The sequence below is a fragment of the Accipiter gentilis genome, chromosome Z, assembly GCF_929443795.1.
Source record: "Accipiter gentilis chromosome Z, bAccGen1.1, whole genome shotgun sequence".
Taxonomy (NCBI): Eukaryota; Metazoa; Chordata; class Aves; order Accipitriformes; family Accipitridae; genus Astur; species Astur gentilis.
Window position 1 is genome coordinate 60,381,771 of NC_064919.1, and position 23,782 is coordinate 60,405,552.

The window sequence follows — 23,782 nt, forward strand, 5'->3', positions numbered from 1 at the left end:
ATGGCCAACAACAGTGTTTGGATGGTGCTTGCCACTGAACTTGAGAGGAATGTAAGCTTTCTCTTAGTCTAAGTCTCTTGCACCCACAAATTATTTCCTGTAATATACAAAAAATTATCATGGTGGAAGTATGACAGACTTCCTAAAAGTTCAAATGAAATTGTCGAAAATTGTACTTCAACTTAAAGGTTAATGAGGCCAAGACAATGTATGCGTGTGGTCAGCTGTCTTTCAGGAATTCTGTCACTGATTTGTTTTATTTCTGTTGCTGATGTATTTCAAAACAACACAAGTTTTAATTTGATGCAATTTCTTGTAGGAATGCACAGTGTCTGGGATTCGGTCACGCTCCTATTCCTGCTCCTCGCCCAAAGGTTTATTAGGAAGACCTTGCATTCCTCGAGACTTCACAGTTGGGGATTTGAATGAAGGTCAGTGCTCTGGCTTTGCACCTGCACAGCCTCGTGCCATGCCTGCCTGCTTCAGGCCCAGTGCCGATGGCTTTACTCAGGCCTGTCCTGTACACAGACCTCGCCGATGCCCGTGGAAGCAGGGTTCGGTTGCCCTACCATCGGTCCTCGCTCTTCTCCCATCTACTGCCCTGTTATGCCCTCCCCTGATGCAGCACCTCCTTGGGAGGGTACACAAACTGGGAGAGCGTTAGTCAGGAAAAGTAGCATAGGCAAGGGCAGTAATCTTCTTTTTGGAAGATCCTGACCCCAGCCTCCTGCTGGGTGCCTGGCAGAGACCGTGAGGAAGCTCAGGATGACACAGAAGAGGTGTCAGAGGGCAGATGGCCCTGGTTTCCCATAGATCCTGGGGAATCCCTGAAACATGGATGGGCTATTGTCATCTCCACAGGCTGGAGAGTGGAACCCACCCTCTCCATCAAGTGGAGTCAGAGATGTCTCTGCAAGAAGCTTGTAATTTTTTACGAATTGTTTCTAACATGCTTTATTTCATAGTTTCATATTTAGAAGACAACCCACACTTTTTGCAATGAAAGTATGGGTTATATTTGAAAATCATGCCAAGCAAGAAATACATGTACTGTACTTTTCATATAAATCACATAACTTAAAAACCACTTGCATTTCAAGAGACTTGGCCTCTGTCCCTATAACCTTGTCCGCTGCCACACTGTCAGCTTGTCTCTCCCTCTAGTATACCTTTAGCTTTCCACTAGTCCTGAGCAAGAGGCAGGACATGCAAGTTACCGTGATCCAGATGGGATGGACACCCAGAGGGGTGGTAGATGCCCCATCCCTGGAAACATTCAAGGTTAGGTTGGACAGGGCTTTGAACAACCTGATCAAGTGAAAGATGTTTGTGCCCATGGCAGGGGGGTTGGATGGAGTGATCTTGAAGGTTGCTTCCAACCCAAATCATTCTGTGATTCTGTGATACAGAATGTGAAAACACACAAAAGTTGTGGAAATGTTATCGTTAACTTTGAAACCAGCTAACAAATTCAAAAGCTGTTGGGAAGCTGAGATGGGCAAAGCAGAAGGGCAGACATGCAGTGACTGCAGACATCTTCTTTCCTAAGGAAACTGTGTTAAGCAGTGCGGTAAATAACTTGTTTGTGGTTGTTCAAATGCACTTTGTGAATGTCCCCTTGTAAGGACGAGTATGCACTGCAGCCTGCAGTAGGCAGCTGTGCTGTATTTTTCCACATCACTTAGTGTATTTGTAACCATTAGTATCCAACAGATTAGGTGGAAGTCTTTGGCAAAACAAGGCAGAAGAAAAAGATGGCAGTGTCACAGAAGTAGAGGGTGGCAGATCAGCAAAGCCCTGAGGCGTGTGCTGAAGGTTGATACAGAATTCCTTTGACCTCGCAGCTATGGGACTGTTGGTGTCACAGCCCGTTAAGCTTCATCCAGACACCATTACCTGCGCTGAGCTGGTCTGGGCTCAGGCCCATGTCCTGTTCATTCTCTCTCCCCTTCCTCCTGGGACAGTCAGTGCTGGACCTGTACCTGTCTTGTGGAGAAAGTGGAAATCCTTTCCTGTCCCCGCTTTGGAAACAGCTGTTCTGCAGCCTGTACTACAGATGCGGTGGGCTGCTGGGGTTGGGGGGTGGTCTGCTGAGGTTCCTGCTGGCGGTTCCCTCCACCAGCACCTCGTGCCTCGTCCCTTCCTTGCCAGCGTTTTGCAAAGGTGGGAGCAATGAACAGAGCGTTTGGCAGCTGGCAGTGGTGATGACTGTGTGAGGTAGGCACGGCTGCTCTCGCTTTGACCAGTTGCATCTGGGTACAGGACTAGCTCAAGAGCTTGGTCCAAGAAGCTAGGTCAGATAGTTAATCCCGATCTCTGAGGGCTGTAGTGGGATTGTGTCTGGGTCTGTGCAGGTGTCTGTGCACTGAAAACCTGCCCCTTCCCCTCTGCCTAGCTGCCACCACTTTGGACATCTTGCTCAGGGCTTAGCTATGCAAGAGGGAGGCGCAGCTGACCTTGTATGTTGCAATGGTTATAAGCCAAAGCTTAAGTGGAAGCTTTTCAGTACGCTCAGGTTTAAAACAACTACCTGCTTTTACTCGAGAAGGCATTACCAGGCTGTAACAGTAAAGGATTTGTCCCTGCTCTGTAGATGGTGTGCTCATGAACAGTGGTCGATCCCTCCTTCAGGCTCTTTCACTCCCTAAGTCAGTGTCTCTGCTCCACCCTTGTAGTAAGTACCTCAATGCCAACCCCACGGTGCTGTTTTGCATGAGGCCGTCTTCATCTCCCATGGGTACCTGGCCTTCATTTCTTCCGAAAGCATCCTGCGGCACAAGTTGTGCCTCGAAACTAACTGAAATGCCCTTTTAGTCTTGCTGCTTCTTTGGTAAATATTCTAGCTCTCACTAACTTGAAGTCTATGTCTGTCTGAAGACATGCTGATTCAGCAAAGTGTGTTTAAGTTTGCATCTAACTTTAAAGAAGGCATAGTCTGATGCTTTGACTTAGGCAGGTGTTTTAAGTATCTTTCTGAACCATACCTGGGGTAGCTTTGCAAAAAAAGTCTGCAAAATGGACAAATGTCTGCAAAATGGCTTCTAATTTGGAAATGGTAGAGTGGTCTTTATTGTATGTTGGTTTTGGTTTTTTGGGGTTTTTTTTTTTTTTTTCCTTCTTTTTTTTTTTTCTCCAAAACAACCCAACTGAATGATTTATCTTTTATTTTGCTTTTTAGACAGTTTGTTGAAGAGTATCTCCTTGACTCCTCTCTACTGTTTCTAGGATGTAAACTTGTAACATTACACATCCTGTGCAGTACTTAGACTAGTAATATTCTTCCTTACGTAGAGGGATTTAAAATTTTTTAATACTATAGATAAAGCTGTGTAAGATGGGTAATTGCAAATGGTAGAAGAATGTCATTAAGATATTTTACAACAAATTATGTAAAAAGCAAAATGAAGTGTGAATCATTCAAGTTGGGATTGTTAAGAAAAACAAAACAAATATTTTCTGTTATTCTTAAAAATAGACTGTTTGCAGTGACTGGCATTCACTGATACCTGTCTCCGTTCTGGCAGATTCTGCCAACTAAACACAGCTTAGTAGGCAGTGGTCTTACCCTAGGAAAAGCTGCTTCTAATGCATATACGTTTTGGCTTTCCTAAATTTCAAATGACGTTGCAAGCCCGTAATGACAAGCTTATGGCCTGGTGGAGGTGGTGTGTTTCAAGTAAACCTGACAACCTTGCAGTCTGAGTGCCTGATAACTGTTTATGTCTTGCAGAGCGAGCGTACAGTCTGCCCGAGCAGTCCCGCGAGAAAAGGTATGGGTACTTGTGGCACCCGTGGTTTGGGGTGCCGGGAGCAGGTCTGTGCAAGAATGCCATCTAGGGAGCAGAGCGGGGAAGAGGCCCGGGCACCCCTGGCAGCGGGATTTTTAGCAGCAGTTTAGGGGAGCACTCCCTGCCCAGGGGATCCGTAAGCCCCCACTTAAACCTCATGCTGAGCTCAGCCCAGCTCCCTCTGTGCTGCAGCGGGGATTTGCTGTGCACCACCGCGGGACGTGCGCGGTAGGGGTGTGCTCCTATCCCCTGTAGGAACGTCCAAAACACCATAATAAAGGCAAGGGGGCTTTTGATATCAACCGTGATTGAGGCAAGCTTGTAACACGTCGAACGTTCGGAGAAGCCCACAGGCTAGTGTTACTCCTTTTATGTATAGAGGGATTGCAGTCTTTTTAATAACATTGGCTAAACCCACAATAAAACAGGTAATTGTAAAAGTTAGGTGAAACAAGCACCATCCAGATTCTGCTCTGTCTTAAGGGGCTGTTCACACTGGAATGAGGGTTTTTCACGGGTCTCTCTTTTAGGATTCAGGAGGAGGAATGGAATAAATACATTGTACCCTCAAAAAATGAGTCTGAAAAATGTAAAGTGAGTCGGACTTTCAGCTTTCTGATGAACAGAATGACCAGCACACGGAATAAGTGCAAGGTAATTTGGGATTTATGTCTATATTATTATGTATAATTATGTCACTGTAATTAAATGAGTTATAGATGAGGATCTAAATTTTTATGTAACGATAAGTTCTTGTTTATTACAAACCCACATAAGTAGTAGGAAGAAACTTTTATCTTTATTTTTTAACTTTAAAATGTATGCAGGATACCCTGAAATGGCCTTCATATTAAAAACGAGCTTTCCTTTTAAACAGTAGCCTTAGCTGAACGATATCAAGTATTTCCCTTGCCATTTTTTTGGATGTTATTAATAGTCTCATTTGATGATTCAGCCAAAGTTTAAATGTATGACTTGCCTTTAATAAATAATCTTCTTTGTTAAATAAAATTAAGAGGTATGGGCCTGTTCTTGCAATTACTCTCTATAAGGAATTGAGTCTGTAACTTCTACATTGGCATGTAATCAGTTGAATTTGCCTTATTTGAAGTTAATGGGACTTCTTGCATGATTAAGCACTGCTTAGAGTTACTGAGGCCTGCACAGTCAAACATACATACTATGCAAGCTATGTTAGAACATTTGTGGTTTAATTTTGAGACATCTGAAATTTAGATTAACGGCATCAATTAGCAGCTTGAGAGATGGAATTGGACTACAGGATCTTTCCAGCTGCCTTTTTGGCAGTTTTGCAGGCTTTCTAGTACGCACTCCTGTGCCCCAGGATATTCTGACGTACATGGATGTGAAGATGGTTGGCTGAGGCTGTATCTTCAAAAGTGGCAGAACTGGCTGTGAACATGTATGTCTGGTCCAGCAGCCATAGATTAGCCTGTGTCTGTGTGGTCTCCTAAAGAATAACTACCAGGGGTGCTTGGAGAAATGTATATTCACACCATCAGGAGTACTGTAAAAATAGGCAGAATTTATTAAATTCATTAACACACATTAAAAATAGGTTATTTCTAATGTCTTCTAAGATCTAAAGACAAGTCTAAATTTACAGAACTACAGCTTTAACTGCAGAGGCACAAGTTTGCACGTATGCCTCAGGGAGAAGTAGGCATTAATATTTGTATGTGCAGCAAGTCAATAACACTTCTTAAATTTTATTTTTTGGCCCTTCCCTTTTTGCAGCTTTATAAATGTATTTCTGCCAGTCTTCCTTGGTAATGGTTGCTGGCTTAGCTGCCAGTGAAAGCAATGCCTGCATCATTTTAGGACTTCAACAATGTTGGATGTAATAATATAGTATACTGTTACAAGTCTTCCAGGACAGGGAATAAATGTTTTAGAATCATTTGCTCTTAAAAGGGAATGTTTTAGTGGTTTTAAGATTGAATCGCTTTATCTTCTTTTCTAATGTTGTGTCCTGTCCCATCCCCCCCCCCCCCCCCCCCCCTTTTTTTTTTTTTTTTCTTCTTTTTTCCTGTCTTTGCTGTTGGGGATGAAGACAAAAAATAAAGATACCAAAGATAAAGAGAAACTGAACAGGCACAATTTTACAAATGGGACTTTCTCAGGAGTTATCCCATGTATGGCTTGTGAAAAGGCTCTCTTAGGAAAGGAGTCACTACAGTGCTCTTGTAAGTAGTTGCTGGCTTTCGCATGTGAACTAACTGTGCTCCGAATCCTGCTTAGAGATCCTGGTTCAGTGTTTTGTTTCAAAAAGAAACCTTGCCTAGATTTGGATGTACTTCCTTTATGTAATGAGGTGAGGTTGGCAAGGGAGAGGGAGGAAGGATGGCAGGTAACAGCATCAGAAGGGAGGACAGCCATGTCCTAGCCCCCAGCACATTAGACTAAAACTTTCTTCTAGCCAGGGGCTGTAACATCAAAGCATCCTCATGACTACTTTAGTAAGTGGACCTGAAGGAGGGAAAAAGATGAAGCCTCAGAGTAACATTTTCTGCAGGCTGGGGACCCTGTTCGATGCCAGGCTTTGAAACGTGCCTTCTCTTTCAGACTGCAACACGATTGTGCATAAGAGCTGCAAGGAGTGTGCTCCTGTGTGCACCAAGGTAACCTCCTAAACCGCACCATTCCTACTAGAGCGTATCTGCTTTCCCAGGGGTCTGGAAACATCATGAAGGAAAAAAGAAAGCATACACGGCCTGTCCAGACCCAGTGTCTGTATGCAAAGGGCTGCAAGGGTCTCAAAATGTCTAATACGAGCAACAGAGGGAGCACTGTGCTTGAACAATAATTTTTAGAAGAGGGTCAGAAATGAGTTTAAAGAGATATTTCTGTTTTTGAAGAGTTGCAAGCTCAAATTGTGAAATGGTGTGCCTGGAAGTATGCAAAAGTGATTAAAAAGAAAAGCTCCTCAAAACCACATATAGCCCCTCGTGTAGAAGGGGGGATCCTGTATGTCTGGACTGATGGAAAAAAGAGATGGAAGGGACCTGGGGAGGCGGCCTAGTCCATCTCCTCACCCTCAGGCAGCCTCACTTCTAGGTGACAATTTGGCCAGATGTTTATCTGACCTGTTCTGGAAAATCTCTGGAGGAGGGGACTCCACAGCCTGCCTAGGCAGTCACTCCCAGTGTTCAGCTGCCACTGCAGACAGGGCAAAATCAGTGCTAGAGCTGATGGATACTCCTTTATTTTAAGTAGGAATACATGCATGGGGAGGTTGTCATGACAAAGACATAATTTTCAAAACCAGATGTGTAAGGCTTCTGCCCTCATGGAACAAAATGGGACTTGTAGAGAAGTGTGCCACAGTGATAGTAGTAATTTTTCCAGTTAGCGGAGTGTGTCTTTCTGGTGTAGCTGGGTTTTGCTTCAGGGTGGCTTGCAGGGAGAACATGTTTCCATACAGACTCTTCAGCATAAACAAGTCTTAAACTGGACATAAATCAGGTGTTTTTATTTATTTTGGTTATAGCTGTCACATCATAGACCTGCACAAATTTCTGGGCAACTTCAGGGCATTAAGACAGCTGAACTGGCAGTTTTAATTACTGGGGCTAGTGGGTTATTTGTCAAGTGGAGACAAGAGCCGCCACTGCCCCCAACTTATCTCAACAAGAATGAGGTGCAGAAAATGTTCGCTGACCCACCTCATGTGAAATGCATGCCTAAGCACAGAAGGCTTTTACTACAGGTTTTGCAAAAGTTCGCTTTGGAAGGGCGATCAATTCTGCCTCTGATACCCAGGCTTCCTCACGTAATGCTCTGCCACAAATGCTTCGAGATTATTTTGAATATAAAGCCCTCAATGGGAACTCCTTTTCTTGCAGCCTCAACAGGCAATATTCATATAGCGAAAGCAGAATGCTGTAGCTCAGTGACTCGGTTTAGAATAAACAGATTCGGTTTTGTGTTGTAGTACAAATGATATCATTTTACTTTAAATATTGTTATCTACCAATAACCAATAACCTGGATTTATTAGTTATTGGTATAAATTAGGACCATAATTTAGGAGCACTTTCTTGAAGCCCTTTTTTGTGATGATATATGGAAGTGAGTTACTGACTTGACTACTCAATGTGTTATCAGCTATGATTTCACTGCAATTTCATAAAATTCTTCTTTTTTCAGAAATCCCAGGAGAGGTACCATAATAAAAACAAACCCCAAGCTGGTGTTACAAGTAAGTTAGGAGGTGTAAACCTAGCACTTGTAAGTTAAGCCTTGATTAAAAATCATGGGACTGACAACATGAACATGACAACATGTAACATTTGTGGTTTCTAGTTTTCATTTCAGTATCTATAAGAAAGTGTGTGTGTCTCTAATATGAGTAGGATTTTTTTGAGAAAATACTGTTGATTTAACTCATCTTCTACTAAAATGAGTGGGAGTTTTACTATGTTCTCTTTTCAGCGAGAATGAAAATCAAAAGTAGTCATTTCTGTCTCGTGCTTTTGAGTATGTCATTTACCATATGCACATACATTTGGGTCTGCTATGTTCAGGTTGCAGTGTTAGATCATGTATGATTTGAGATTGTTTTCTTCTCAATAATATCCCGGCTGGAGCTATTCCACTTTGCCTACAGGTTTATCTTTATATTCTGTGGGAGAGCATCACGGTCTTGTACCATGGCAAGGAGACATCCTTGATACCCAGTATTGATCAATATGAACACCAGATAGTATTTCTCAATGTAAGTGTGCTGTTAGTGCCATACTCCACATTGTTTGTCAAAATGTTGTGTTGTGCTTTGCCTCACAGATTCCCTGCCTGGAGACATTTCACAGATGGTGCTCTCCCCGGTGCATTCTTCCTCTGTGCCTGTCGGATTGTCTGCTGGAAGGAGGGAAGGCTCGCCACAGCCCCACTTCTTGTCCAAAAGTGTCCCCAGTGCCAGTTTTGAAAGGTAGAGGGCAGCTGCCAGGGGACTATGCTAAATAGATCATTCAGCATTTCCAGGAAAATCAAAACCATTAAATAAATTTGGGAATTTATTTTTTTTTCTGCTGTAGAAGACCTACACCGTTTTCTGAACAAGACTCTGAGACTAGCACCGGGAGGCCCAAGTCACGGTCTGAAGAGATGTTACAAGCATTAGGGACCTTTTCTTCAATGGATTCTTTTATGATGGAAGGTGACAATTATTGTGCAGACGTTGCATTTTATAACCTGTATTGGATAGTGCAAAATAGAATAACTCCTTAGTTGATAGAGGAAGCCACTTCATCTGCTAGATGAAGAGCACTTAACGATATTAGTATCTGGCAAGCTTCTCTGTTATAAAGCCACTGCCAGTGTTTGCAGAAGCCTTGTCTAAAGTTCATCCCTGTGATGTGTTCCCCTTACTATATAAATAAATTTGCATGTGCAAAGGTATTTCCCTTACTGTTCATATGCCTGGTGTTAATGAGATACACATTTTGTCATAGATGATGTGGATTTGTCTCAGTGGACTGATCTCCGCACAGATGCACAAGAGTTTGAGGCAGAGTCCTGGAGTCTTGTTGTGGATCCAGTGTTCTGTAGCAAGCAAGAAAAGGATGTCATCAAGAGGCAGGATGTCATTTTTGGTCAGTATTCCAAAGCATCGTGTAGGTTTAAAAACAATTTGGTGTAGAAAATAGAGAGGGAACCTACATGTTTTATGTCCAGGAGAATGAATGCTTCAACTCAGAATAATAAGAAGGTTCAAAGAACATTTTTGTAACAAATTACAATGTGTCCTAGAGCTAAGGAAATGGTGAGTAGCGACTACCAGGACATGTCTGCCCTATTCACAGAACGGATGAGGTTGGAAGGGACCTCATCCCCAGCTCAAGCAGTTGCAACCCCAGCTTGTTCAGTGGGGTACAGTTGAGAGAACTGTGCCAGAAGCAGACAAATTAAGTCTTCCTACTGACATAGTCTTATTAGGTTTGAGGCTCACAGAGAAAAAAAAATGTTTATGACTGTATATTTGCATATTGCTGAAGTCTATCTTAGAAGGTGTGCAAAATATTCAGGTGATTACTATACTATGCTGTTTTCTTTTATACTGCAGAGCTGATGCAAACAGAAGTGCATCACATCCATACCCTGTTCATTATGTCTGAAATATTCAGGAGAGGGATGAAGGAAGAACTGCAGCTGGACCACAGCACAGTGGACAGAATATTCCCCTGCTTAGATGAGCTACTGGAGATGCACAGGCAATTCTTCTGCAGAATGAAGGAGAGACGGCAGGAATCATGTGAGGCAGGGAGCGAACGTAATTTTGTCATCAGCAGAATTGGAGACATCCTTGTGCAGCAGGTAGACGCATCAGCTCTTTTAATCCTTTATGTACTCAAGGTTCCCAAATTAAACAATGTATTGATGTCAAAAACTTTTGTGGGCAAGAACAGGGCTATGGTTGCCTCATAAAATTCAAAGACTGTCCCCTCCAGATGGTTGTAGGGTGAAGTAGCAATGAGAGGAGATGATTTCTGACAGGTAACTGTGACGAACTTGAGATGAACTTCTACCTATATGGTACAGGTGATGAGGAGAATGATAAACTTGTTCCTGCTCACATTAGAAGGATGCTGCCATCATGCCATGGACTGCAAAAAATAGAAGCAATGGATTCACTTTTTTAACAGCTGAGCAGAGGTGTGAAGAATTGCCTGATGATGGAAAAGAAACTGTGTGTTCATTTCTTGTAGCGATCTGGCATGGTGCATCTCAAGTTGCTGCTCACTAGAGAAGGGGTGGTCACAGCGTATTTCTGGTGGTTGCAGAACAGTAACTGCTCACTGGTCACCTTTCAGTTCCTTGCAATCAGGAGAATGTGGCTTTTCACCTTTGGTCAGTCAGTTTTCACTCCACTGAAATAAAGAAGCTGAACCGTTATCTTGTCTAAAAGCAGTATGGAGATCAGACAAATGCAAATAAGTCTCAAAGGGATTGTGATCGCAAAGAGGTGAATTACAGTAATTGTTCTAGCTGTTATTGACAAGACTGTAGCAGAGGTTGCCTGTGCTCTCTCCAGCCTACGTTCCTCTTCTTGCTCCCAAAAACAGCTAGCCCGTTTTCATTCTGTAGTGACAGGCCCTGTTAGTGAAATTCAGAGAACTTGAGAAACAAGTAGCATAGAAGTTCCGTATTTGTAGAAAATACATTAATTAAATGTATACACTTTCCTGTTAGGCACAATGTTGAGCACAATTCACTTATTAATTTCTTCAGTTTTCAGAGGAAAATGCAACTAAAATGAAGAAAATATACGGAGAGTTTTGCAGCCATCAAAAAGAAGCTGTTAATCTCTTTAAAGAGTTGCAACAAAACAAGAAGTTCCAGAATTTTATTAAAGTAAGTTTAATAAAAACTTGGATCGAGATCACTATTGACAAAATACTCAGGAAAAAGATATGTAGCTTTTACTTAGATTAGGATTGAAATTATATACAGTAACTCACTTTTAATAGCTAATAAAAATGGCAAAGTTTTTTCCTCTTTAACCAGTGAGCTTATAAATTACATTTTTCTTTCAAATTTTAGAAACCTTTGGCATCCAATATGTATTACACACATGTTCCTGTTATAGTACACCTCATCCCTCAGGGCAGCAACTGTTCCTTGGGGCTGGTTCAGATAACCCAGCATTTTGTTTTAGCTTATTCTAGTGCATTTAGATCATATTTCTTATTAGTCAACTGGTGGTTTAATACGCATTTACTACTTAAGGTATATATTTGTATCTGTGCAGCTGAGAAATAGTAACCTGTTGGCGCGACGCCGAGGAATCCCTGAGTGCATTTTGCTCGTCACCCAGCGAATCACCAAATACCCTGTTCTGGTTGAAAGGATATTGCAATACTCAAAAGGTGAATAAAAGCTAAAGTGTTGCTTCATACCTGGAATTCTAGCGCGTTTCTAACCTAAGGAATATGCACTGCTACAATATAACAAAAGATGAAATTCACTGCTCTGTGGAGAACCAGGGCAACGTAAATATCTAATGTTCAGGCAAACATCACCTAAACAGGGTGTCTGGTGTATGTAGTCTTTGTCAAGGCTGGGCTGCGAAGATTTCCAGTATTCCAGCCGGGTGAGCCACGGAAGTCCAGGAGAACATACTTGTTTTAGGAAAAGATCTTGACTAGAAGATGTGAACTAATTCAGGCATGCATCTGCACCTTCTTCGAAATTAATTCTGGAGTCTTGTAAATAGGGCTAGGCAAACGTTTCATAAGTTACTCTCCAGTTTTTCAAACAAAGCTTGAATGACCTCTGGAATTTCATAGAGCATTTAGAAAGACTAATAACTTACAGATACTGCCCCCCAAATGGGCAATAAATGAGCGTTATAGAAAGTTCCTTATCCAAATGCAAACACTTTGTGCTTGCAATCCTGCTTCAAGTTTTTTTTTTTTTTACTTAGCCAGAACAGTAATATACTATATGATTTACTTAGTCAGTTAAATTTTTTAAGTGCTAACAGCTCATAAATATGTCAGAAACTATTCCATGTGTTGTTCTGACTAATTAATAAATCTGAGGTACATGTCATCTTTTAATAGGCAAGTAAAATAAAAGTAGATGCCTCTTAACTTAAAATGACGTATTTATCAATTTAAGCTTTGCATCATGTTGATTGTTCCCAGAAAGTAGGGAATGATATCTTCTCCTGAATATGCTGCCTACTATCATGTTGGGGTTTTTTTGTTTCTTTCATACAGAAGGAACAGCAGAACATAAAGACCTGTGCAAAGCCCTTCGTCTAATTAAGGACATGATTGCAGCAGTAGATTTGAAAGTGAATGAATATGAGAAAAAGCAGAAGCTGTTGGAAATTCTCAGTAGAACTGAAAACAAAACATACACAAAGCTGAAAAATGGCCACGTTTTTAGGAAGCAAGACTTGATGAGGAAAGAGAGGATGATACTTCATGAAGGTTTAGTGTACTGGAAGACAGCAACTGGTCGTTTCAAAGGTATTCCATCTGAGCAGTAAAGTCCTTTAACTCTTTATTTGCCAGTAACATATGAAGATTGGTTGCTTTAAGAATGAAAATACTTTTATTACGCTGTTTTGCAAACATTAATTTCTGAGGTAATGGTATTGAGAATATGCCACTAATTGCTAGAAGAGTTGATCCAGAAGCTGCCATGGCTTGTCGGTAATCCACTGTAAGAAGACAAGTTCACATACAAAGCTGTCAGCTGCATTTCTTCTTCCAGTTAGTTCCCTCCTTTTAGTTCATCAGTTTGCAGTTTCAGCCCATAACATAGAGTTTTGACTTACACATTTATATTGTTTACAGTACTTGCCATTGAAAATAATGCATGAAAAATCCCATGCTGTTCTTTAGTGGTACTGGGACATCCACAGCATAAAAGAACATCTGAAGCCACATTTGGCTGGAGCCTCATTTTTACATGCAAGCCCAGAATCTGATTTTGGTGTTAATCACATGTAGGGGTTGGGGTTTTTTGGAGCTTACTAATATTTGCTGTAAAACTTTATAAAGCTATATGTTCATTGTAATTCCAGAAATACTTTTACCAGTGTAATAGTGTGCTCTATATGTTACAGCATAGGCAAAACAAAATTTATGTGGGACTGTCTTTGCCAGGTTGCCTGTGAGTGGCTTGGGGAAGCTGTACTGACATTAGAGTGAGGATTTCTTCTTTCCCTCGGCTAGTGCTCCAGCATGGTGCTGCAGGAGGGTAGATGGCAGAAAGTGTGGTCTTTCCTGGGAGATGCAAAGTGATGACATGCAGTTGCTTCATGCAAACCACAGGCTAATCCAGATATTTCCTGTTTAGTTTACTGTAGGATTCTGTGGGATATTTATTGATCAAGGCTTCTCTCTTTTTAAAGATAAAAGAAGAAATTAACTATAATTGTAATGACTTTAATTAAAAAAGTTTATTTTCCTTTTGTCATTTTAAGAGACATTAGCTTTGCTTCTAACTGATGTACTACTGTTCTTACAAGAAAAAGATCAAAAATACATCTTTGCAGCTGTTGTAAGTATATTACCAGATGTTTGAATATACACATTGCACTTTTATTTGTATATTTCTTGAAAATTAGGTCCTTTTCTAAGTTATTCCCACATAATGGTTCCCCCCCCCCCCCACAAAACCTTGTGGTGTATTCAGAAAAGTAATATGCCAGTATATGGAAAATTAAGTTTATTTTCAAAATTAAGTCATTTTTTTAGGAAGACGGATGAAAATAACAGAATGCTATTTTTAGTGTCAAACTTCATCTGATTATGAAGGTGGGAAGTAGATCAGGCTCTTTCAATTATCTAAAATAAATTTTAACTTCTGGTTCTGTAAAACAAAACAGAAGAATAATTTTAACTGCAAATGTAGTAGTAAACACACATAATATGCATGAAAGGTCATGGAGAGAAGTTCCCAAACTATATAAATATAAACATTATATGAATACTGTGCTTTAGTATCACTGAGCCTCTGGGATTTACTTTTTAGCACATACCCAGTGCTTTACTTGTTCGTAAATACTATAATGTATTTTTTAAAATAGTTTAAAAAGATGTCCAAATGCTCAAAACTTGCAGCCTCTTACAGCTGGTGAGAACATACATAGTCTTACTGTACCAGGACTAGAATTAGTCCAATTCATTGGAAAATCGTGCTCTTCTGAAAGTGTGATGTTTCGTAAGAGAGTCATTTATTATTTGCGTGTGCTGTGACTGTTTCCCCCAGGACCAGAAGCCTTCCGTTATCTCCCTTCAGAGGCTCATAGTAAGAGAAGTGGCCAACGAAGAAAGGGGAATGTTCCTCATCAGCGCTTCATCTGCAGGGCCTGAGATGTATGAGGTTCATACCAACTCCAAAGAGGAACGTAACAACTGGATGAGGCATATTCAAGATGCAGTGGAAAGGTAGAGGAAAAGGCTTTTGGTTTTCATCCTGGCAGTCCAAAGCAGGTGGGAGGTTGGTTGGACATTTGTGGCAGCGTACTCTCTGTTCTGCATTGCACTGGATACAACCCGTGAGGTTGGGTTTTCCTCTGAGCTCAGGATTCACAGACCCCAAAACCTCACCATCACTTCAGCCAAACTTCCCGTGTTACTTCTGGTTTCCCACTGAATCACCAGACCCTTCCCACTCCCCATTCGGTGTCCTTACCAGCCATTCTAAGTTTCCCTCACCTTTGCTTTTGGCACTGGATGCTTTCCAGAGTCCTGCAGGTGTCCATACAACCATTTTGGGGAAATTCCCGATTGTGCTTGCTATCTTCATGTCAGCTCCTTACGAATGGCAGGGAAAACATTGCTCCTTATGGGGCCCAAACTTATGCTTAGCACAGCAAACCTGTTTGAGGGCCAACCACCCATTTGCTGCACGATGCAGCCTTGCCAGAATTAAAAGGAGTTCTTCAGTCTGTTTTATGTCCAGTTACTGCTTTCTAAAGAAGCAGACAAATGGCATGCTTCTGGATCGTAGGAAAAGTTGGTGCTAATGTTATGTTCTGTTTATTGTGAATACAACACTGTATTGAAGATGAATATATGATGTGCAGATTTTGCTTTATTCACCTTTATCTTTCACCTTTGAAGTTGTCCAGAGGAAGAAGAAGAAGGAAAAATGAGTGAATCTGATGAGGACAGACGTATTGCTGAGGCCAAAGCATCCAGAATTCAGAAATGTCAAGGTGTGGTACTTTTCCTGCCACTCTGAGAGCTCGTGCATCCTGAGTTCAGGATGAATGAATCATGCGCCATACTGGCTGGTGCTTTCAGAGTGGCTCAATAGGCAGAGTCACAGCAGAGAAACCTGGGGTGATCTGATGGTATAATGTGAGTTTTGAAAGAGAACCTTTTTTTTCTGAAACATTTTATATTTTTGCTACATTACCGTGAGTAAAAAAGAATAAGAAAAATGAATGCTTTTGGAATAAACACTGAATTTCCCAGATTTGCATCAGGGGCAGGTAGTTTCGTGTTTGTGGAAATACCTCAAATCTTCAGTGATTGTGTGGCTTTGTGCTTGTTTATGGCATTTCATCTTTTGCTGCTGTTATTTTTTTCTGAAAATGTAACTGGTGGGGATAAATTCTGCTTCCTTGGTTCCCCTACACCTAAATTCCACATCTTCATACTTCTGCAAGGAGTGAAATTCCAGGAATGTCCTTCCTGTTGAGAGCCACAGGGAAGGGCATCCTCTGCTGAGAGTAGGTGTCCTTCTTTGACGTTGAGGCACTGAATCAGCACATCTTTTGGCTGCCTGAACCAAGTGCTTTTCCAGTATTGATCACTGTGGGTGCAACAGGAGATAGCTGAGGACCCCAGAGCGCAGCCAAGGCCACCTCATAAGGCCACTGGCCTGACTCTCTGCCAGGGTCTCTGCCATCTTTCTTTAGGACAGACTATGGGATTTATTTGGTTCTTGGCCACTTAAAAAAGGCCTAGCTTGAGCTAGCAATGTCTATGTGGCGTAAGGATTAGAAGGTTGAATGGAGAACATGCTTTGCCTGTAGGATAAAAAATATTAATACAGTGTTCAATTTTTGTTGACAGAATTACTGAGTAACCAGGACCAGCAGATCTGTAGTTATTTGGAAGAGAAGTTGCATATCTATGCAGAACTGGGAGATTTGAGTGGGTTTGAGGAGGTTCATGTAGAACCTCACCTCCTTGTCAAACCTGATTCTGGAGAAACTCCACAGGCTGCTTCACTGCTGGCAGCAGCACTCAAAGAAGGTGAGTTTGCATGGGAAGAGTGGACTGGTGGCCCTTCACATGGGCAGATAATTCAAGGTAACAAAGTACAGCTGTGTTTGTTGCCTTGTGCTGCTATTCTGTCAAGTCTCAAGAACTGGCAGTGTCAAAACTTGGCAAAGGGCATTGAAGAGAAGTCTCTCAAGTTTATGCTTGTCAGATGCACAAGGTGGCACCTGCCAGACTGATATAAGGGATATGTTTAGTGTATAACATCATATGTAAGCAGGCAGGGACATGGTGTTAGGTTGCACCTAAGGATTGTTTCCTTAGCTGTCCTCCCTGCAGTACAGCCCTGTAAAGCAGATCACAGGATGCAGTATGATACTGCATCTGGTTCCAGATCTTCACCTACCTTGGTTGATTTGATGATGGATCAGAATCATGTAAGGTCATATACAGACCGAACTGTAGATCATCCTGGCAGATCTGCCCAGAAACACCTGCCAGAATTGCTGTAGTAGCTGTGTTTTTTCTGCATACTATCTAACCGAGATGTGATAGCCTTGTGCTACCTACAGTGCTGTCCTCCAAAGGAAGGAGGGGAATGGTATTTGTGGATACCTCACCTGGTTGGAAGTTCAGCTAAACTCAGCTGGAAAGAGTCCTGGTAAACGGCCATATCCAGTATGCTTTTTGAGAAGGACTACAAGATTTTAGCATCACCGAAATTGAGAACTGTGGGCTAATAACCACATTTCAACTGATAAAAGTAGTGAAGGTTGATCTCCATCATCATTATGAAGTCAGAGAGCATTTTATTGATAAAATTGATAAAACTTGGGTAGGGAGTATGTCAGTGATGCAACAGTAAATGTCACTTTAGCTAAAATGGCAGCCTATACTTACACACCTTATCCCGCCCACTTTTAATTTTAACTTTCCCTCGTGCTAATGTTGATGATGTCTTGAATTTCAGGACTCTTCAGCACACTGTAAGGAATTTACAATTGCTTACGCTGTAGGCAGTTTCTGGGGATCATTTTCCAGAACAGAAATACTAAATCCCTAAGCTAATAGCAGACTCTATAGGAATAAAGCATTGCTCACAGTGGAGAAGGATAGAATTAGGGAGTGCTTAAGCAAATTGGCTATACACAATTCCATGAGATGAGACAGGATAAATCCAAGGCCGCTCAGGGACCCTCATTGTGAGGCTGCTTTCTATCATTTTTGAAAGATCACAGTGATCAGGTTCCTGATGCCTTGAAGAAGGCAAGCGTCACACTCCTCTTCAAGAAAGAATATATAGGGAACTACAAAATAGTCAGGCTCACTACCATCTCTGAGATGGTGATAGAGCAAATAGTCCTTGAAGCCATTTCCAAGAACATGAAGAACAAGAAGGTGACTGGGAACAGCCAACATGGATTCATCAAGGGCTGGTGTTGGTGTCTGACCAACCTGATGGGTTTTATGATGAGAGGAGAGCAGCGCATGTTGTTTGCCTTGACATCTGCAAGGCCTTAAATGCTGGCTGCGCTGGCTGTAGCATCCTTACAGCTGAATTGGTGAGATGCAGACTGCATAACTAGGCAGAAAATTGGCTGGACTGCTGGGCCGAAAGGATTGTAATCAGTGATACGATGTCCACCTGACAACATGTTATTAGGGGATTCCCTTAAGGGTGGATCCTGAGACAACTACTGTTCAACATACTTATTAATGAAGTTAACCAAGGGATTGAGTGCACTCTTAGAAAATTTGTGGCCGTCACCAAATGAAGTGGGGTGATCAATGTGCTGGAGAGACCTCTACAGATTGGGAAAATGGGCTAAGAGACACCCCTAGAAGTTTGACAAAGATGAGTGCAAAGTCTAGCATCTGGGATGGAGTAATCCCATGTTTTGGTACAGGCTGGGCACTGACTAGATAGAAAATAGCTTTGCAGAAGTGAACCTGGGAGTCCTATTCAACAGCAGGTTGACCATGAGGCAGCAATGTGCCCTTGTGGCAAAGAAGGCCAACTGCCTCCCAGGCTGCTGCATTAGGAGTGAAGTTGCCAGCAGGTTGAGGGAGCTGATCCTTCCTCTACTCACCCCTGCTGAGTCCTATATGGAGTGATGTGACCAGTGCTGGGCTCCTCTGGACAAGAGAGACATTGACAAGCTGGAGCAAATCTAGCGAAGGGCACCAAGGTGACTAGGGGGCTGTCACCTTGGCGAAGGTGACATCTGAGGAGAGGCTGAGGTAGTTGGTCTGTTCAGCCTTGAGAGAAGAAGGCTTCGTGGGATCTCATTCCTGCCTAATGGGAGGATCCAGAGAAGACAGATTTTTTTGCAGAGGCACGTGGTGATAGGATAAGAGAGAGGCAAGATTTGTTCGACCAGATTTGAGTAGGGCGTTGGACTAGATGACCTCTGAAAGTCCCTTCCAACCTAAATTATTCTATGATTCTGTGTCATTGATTTATGCATTAAGGAGCTATTTAAGGGGCCTCTGTAATTCTGCATGTTTTCCTCTCTAGTTGAAAGTCTCCACGTTGCTGTAGTGACATCACAAGTGAGTGAAAAAGACAGATCACCAGAGGAAAGTATTGAGGAATTAAGTGTGAAGCACAGAAGTAGTGCCAATGAAATCTTGGAATCTGTTTCTGGTGGTGAGTAAAATTTGATGCTTTTACATATTCAGAGTGCTAAAATAATTGATACTGGATTGTTTTTTTGGAACGCTTTCTCAGTGTATTCCAGAATCAATAGAAGATAATGTAATAAAAGTTGTCTTTGGGCAAATGCTCAGATAGTGTAAATTGTCATATAACTTCATTGAAGTAAATGGATAGTTTGCCTCCACTGCACCTTTTCTGTAGCATATGCCTGCATTCAGCAATATTGAGTCAAATTTGCCTATCTCCATACACTTTCTCATCATTGAGGCTTAGCTCCACAGCAAGTCTGTATTGCAGTATAGGCCATTTCCCAAATCAGCCAATTTTTGTCAGAAGGCCTGGAAACCAGGATTGATGTCCCAATAATTTCAGCTGTAAAAGGTAGCATGGATTTCTTGCAAAAAAAATGCGAATAAAGTCCTGTAAAAACTATTGCTGCAGAGCATTTTTAGTGATACGGCTATACTTCAAATTTGTGTAAGTGAAACACTACTAATTTTTAAGGTAGGAAAAACTTGGTTGTTCTACCTGTGCCATCCTGGCTTCCAAATTTGTTTTTCCCCAGCCTAGAATCCATTATGTAACTCCAAATTATGTAAATCTCCATTTTCAGCATCCTGTGAGTAGCCGTAAAAAAGCGTGGCCTTTGTTTCGCTAGTCAGAATATGCTTTGATACCTTTCTCTTGCATTTTATTGGGGCTTTATTTGTTAAATGCAGAAATAACAGAAGTTGAAGAATCATGTGAAGTTGATCTCAGTCTTGAAAAGGAAATGGCAGGTGCCAATCTAGAGGATAAGGTATTGTAACCGGTTTTTCTTCCTGTGTTGCACATAGCACTCTGGGCACTGGGAATGTAAATGCTGTCCAAATTTTTATGGGGTAGCTATAGACACTTCCAAAACACAAAGCACAGGATAGGCACATTTCACCCAAATCCAGATAATTCAATTTAGTAGAGGTCACTGCAATTAATAATGGATTTTTAAAAAGCAATCATAAACAGTCCAAATGCAGAATGATTTTTCTGCCAGGCTTACAGATCGGTGGGTTGTCATAACAGCCACAGTGTTTTCGTACCACTTGTATGGGCCACTTAAGTGCCTGGTTCTCTGCTGTCATCATTCAATACATCCATCTCTATGGAGCTGACAATAGTATTCCCTCTACTCCCTCCTCCTATTCACAGGATGATGAAAGTCTCCTGCAATGACTGAGACCTCAGCTAATGCAAGAAAGACTTATGCATTGGAAGAACTTCGTCCTGAGAACAAGCACATAAAATAGGATGGATTTTCTTACACCAGCTTGCTTCAGAATTTTGAATTAAAACTAAATGGAGCAATTAGTGAATAGAAGAGAAACTGCCCATTTTTCAAAGTCCTATAACTCATAAGCTACTCTGGGGAAAAAGCAGAATCAAAAGGCAGTTCTGGGCAAAATTAGGAATGGCAAATTTCACGTAGCAGCAAAGTGTTAGAGTAAGAGCAGTATGAGTTACCGTGTGGAAATAAAGTGAACTGTAATTGTGGAGTCCTTAGGTGGAGAACAGGACCACAAAAGGAATAAAGGGGAGAGGCAAGAATAGAAGATACATGACTTGAAATGGAAAGCAAAGTTTGCTAGGAAAGGAGATACTTAGCATACTGTCTTTGCATCAGATCTGAAAGAGGGCTTGTGTGCCTGAAACCTTGGGGCTTTTTTTTCTAGCTATTTCTGGAAGACTCCTGCTAATACACTAATCTGCCTATAACCTGCCTCATGTTCAGCTCTAGGTCGTCTTACCAGACTGCTGTGTTAGAAGGGATTAGGTAGAAGAGTGTGTGTGGAAAAAAATGGAATGGAGACAAAAGTCCAAGTGAGGGAGCACAGAAGCTAGTTGGGGGGGAATAAAATAACCTAATAGAGTATAGAGGGGCTCAAATCTAGTCCATTAGAAGTTTCAGTAGCTCCACATAAAAACATTTCCATTGGGGTTATAGGAAGATAGAGGGAGGCTTTTCTCAGAGGTGCGCACCAGAACGATGAGCATCCAAGTCTACAGGTTGCAGCAAGGGAAATTCTGACTGTATGTAAGGGAAAAAACCGATCACCATGAGGGGGATCAAGCAGGAGCAGGTTGTCCAGAGAGGTTGTGGGGTCTCCATCCTTGGAGGTTTCCCACATTTGGCTGGAGAAGGCCCTGAGCAACTTCATCTAACTTTGAAGGTAGCCCTACTTTGGGCTACAGCTGGACTAGAGGCATCTGCAGCAAACTCCTCCACCCTAAGTAACTATTCTGGTCTGGCCTGCTGTTTGGGCAAGACTCATGGCACATCTTACCATGTCAGAATTAGACTTACCAGGAGGTGGCAGAACGAGCAAACAAAACAGGCGAGGCGAGGGCTTTCAAGGGCGGAGGATGTTCTCCTGCCCGCCTTCGGTCGCCGGGTGTGCAGGCCTGGGGTGGTGGGGTGGCAGCACCGGGCTCAGGCCAGCTGGCCTGGGCAACCAAGAGCCGGACAGCCGGAGCGAAAGCCCCCCGCTCGGGGCTTAGGCGCTGACCAAGCATCAGAAGGAAGAGTGTTGCCTGTGCAACACGTGGCGTCCCAAGCAGGCAGCTGTGAGAGGTGGTCTCCATCTCGTCCCCCCTGCTCCTGCCTCGTAATCGCATCTCCGGGGGAGTGTCTGAGGCGCTGTGCACGCAGTCTGCCCTGGGATCTGACCGTCCTCATCTCCGCTGCTGCTCATCGCTCTGAACCAAGGTGCTAGGGAAGAGTGGCAGGGAGGTGGTGGCGGCCTGCAGCAGAGGTTAAACTGCTGAATGTCTTTGCTTCGGACCTAGCTGGACTTACAGGGCTTGTGCTGAAGCTGTAGTGGCGCAGCTGCAATGCTGCTGTCACCCCGGCTAGCTCGACTAAACCTGCCTTGGGCTCATCCCCCAGCGCTCAAGTGGTGCTGCAGTGAGGAGACCACAGGCGCCTGGGGCGGCCGCTTGCTAGCCCTTGGCCGTGCCACAGCCGGCTAAGCCTTCAATGCCCCTGTACACCTCCTTTATTAAGTTAAAAAGGGCTTCAAAAACTGAAAGAAACCCCATTCTTGTTCAGCATGTGAGCTCTCCTCTTCCTCACCCTGCCAGCATCTCCTTCTCCTCTCTCAGCCCTGCTCTTTCTCCTTGCCGCTGCTCGTCTTGGCCACCTAGCGAAGGGAAAGCAGAGCTCCCTTGTGTTAGTCCTTGTGTTGCACTGAGGCATCCGTGCCAGGTCGTCTGCTTCTCGCAGCAGAGCCGAGCAGTTACGTGGCTCCTGGGTGCAGTGAGAAGCGGAGGAGGAGGTGAGGACATGGAGAGGGAATGGAGGGAAATACCAAACAGAGATTACGAGAGAGAGAAGTGGAAGAAATGCTGCAGCCGGTGCTCCCTTTCCCCCTAGCTTGTCTGCGTTGAGCTGTGTTTCAGGGCCTGGCCTTTTTAATCTTCATTTTCAGTTATTGCAGCTAAATGGAGCAGCTGCTTTGCTCTCTGTGGTGGAAAATGAGACTCAGTAGAGAACTTAGGAAAGTCAGAGAGAGAGAGCAAATACTCAGCAAACCCTCCTCTGCTCCTCTGGGGAAAAAAAAAAAAAAAAAAGAGAAAAATCATACTGGAAGTCTTTTCAGTGTAGCCTCAGAAGGGATTGTATTTTATTTCTACGCCATTTCACCTTATCTTTCTCAGAGGAGCTGTTCTTCATGCTGAAGGGATTATGGGTGGCTTCACCCCATAAATTTAGAAAGCTTCTTAGGAAAATGGAGCAGGGTGGAAAGTGTGAAGGGGCTGAGCCTTGCTGCAGTGGACAGTAGTATCCACGCTGGTGCATTTTGCAGAGTATAGGGGGCACGCAGCCTTTGCTCAGCACCTCACAGCACGTATAAGGCATTCACCGTAAACCACTGGTGTGACTTCTGCTAGCTTCTTGCTCCATTAATGTCACTGTTTTTGAGAAGTCTTGTACTGTTTCATCCTACTATAAGTTATCTAAACCCACTGTGCTGTATACACAGAAGTTTGATTGCTGTATTTCAAAACTGTCAAGTAAACAAAGAATGAATGGAAATGTCTTTTCTGTGTAGCATTAGTCATGAGAGGATTAAAATTGTGGATGAAATATTTTTGTTTTTACAGTTGTGCTTAGAATCTCTAGTGAATTCCACGGAAACTCCAGTGTTGATGAATTATTAGTCTTCGTAGGTTATTGCTTGTTTTTTCACATACCCACAAAAAGGTTTGACTCGGCACTGCATATATGAGTGATATGAATGTCTCCACTAGTTTAAAAAAAAATAAATTACCTAGATGATACAATTCTAAAGTTAAAACCTACTTTTTAAAGCAACATGTGTTTATTTTAGGGAGGAAGTATGAGTTTCCCAGGATCTACAGGGACAGAGGTGAGTTTATTTAAACCCCAGACAGAATGTAGTAACTATTTAGTTAACAGTGGTCAAACCTTTGAAAATCCTTCTCTTTTATTTTCTAGATTGTACAAACAATCCAGAACTTAACCCGTCTCTTGTACAGCATACAGGTGACTACTCCACTGCTAACTTTGTAGAGTAATTAATCTTAATAATTTACTTATTAATGTTTGTTTTCATCTTGCC

General features: G+C 42.4%; 1 protein-coding gene across 6 annotated transcripts in view; it reads left to right on the plus strand.

Annotated features, from left to right (window-relative positions):
- The window catches only part of ARHGEF28 (Rho guanine nucleotide exchange factor 28), an 83,084-nt gene that overhangs the window by 36,108 nt on the left and 23,194 nt on the right, over nucleotides 1-23,782 (plus strand). For all 6 annotated transcript variants that reach the window (XR_007505125.1, XM_049795867.1, XM_049795869.1 and 3 more), the window contains 22 exons: nucleotides 320-431; nucleotides 2,594-2,674; nucleotides 3,731-3,770; nucleotides 4,319-4,442; nucleotides 5,863-5,995; nucleotides 6,375-6,430; nucleotides 7,959-8,010; nucleotides 8,595-8,739; nucleotides 8,846-8,967; nucleotides 9,263-9,403; nucleotides 9,874-10,124; nucleotides 11,040-11,162; nucleotides 11,560-11,677; nucleotides 12,533-12,787; nucleotides 13,750-13,826; nucleotides 14,538-14,716; nucleotides 15,395-15,489; nucleotides 16,355-16,537; nucleotides 19,023-19,154; nucleotides 19,883-19,962; nucleotides 23,531-23,569; nucleotides 23,659-23,706. Coding sequence is in view for 5 of the 6 variants with exons in the window: in XM_049795867.1 (XP_049651824.1) it covers nucleotides 320-431; nucleotides 2,594-2,674; nucleotides 3,731-3,770; nucleotides 4,319-4,442; nucleotides 5,863-5,995; nucleotides 6,375-6,430; nucleotides 7,959-8,010; nucleotides 8,595-8,739; nucleotides 8,846-8,967; nucleotides 9,263-9,403; nucleotides 9,874-10,124; nucleotides 11,040-11,162; nucleotides 11,560-11,677; nucleotides 12,533-12,787; nucleotides 13,750-13,826; nucleotides 14,538-14,716; nucleotides 15,395-15,489; nucleotides 16,355-16,537; nucleotides 19,023-19,154; nucleotides 19,883-19,962; nucleotides 23,531-23,569; nucleotides 23,659-23,706 (2,586 nt within the window). In the remaining variant the exon portion in view is untranslated. The remainder of the gene's footprint in view (nucleotides 1-319; nucleotides 432-2,593; nucleotides 2,675-3,730; nucleotides 3,771-4,318; nucleotides 4,443-5,862; nucleotides 5,996-6,374; nucleotides 6,431-7,958; nucleotides 8,011-8,594; nucleotides 8,740-8,845; nucleotides 8,968-9,262; nucleotides 9,404-9,873; nucleotides 10,125-11,039; nucleotides 11,163-11,559; nucleotides 11,678-12,532; nucleotides 12,788-13,749; nucleotides 13,827-14,537; nucleotides 14,717-15,394; nucleotides 15,490-16,354; nucleotides 16,538-19,022; nucleotides 19,155-19,882; nucleotides 19,963-23,530; nucleotides 23,570-23,658; nucleotides 23,707-23,782) is intronic.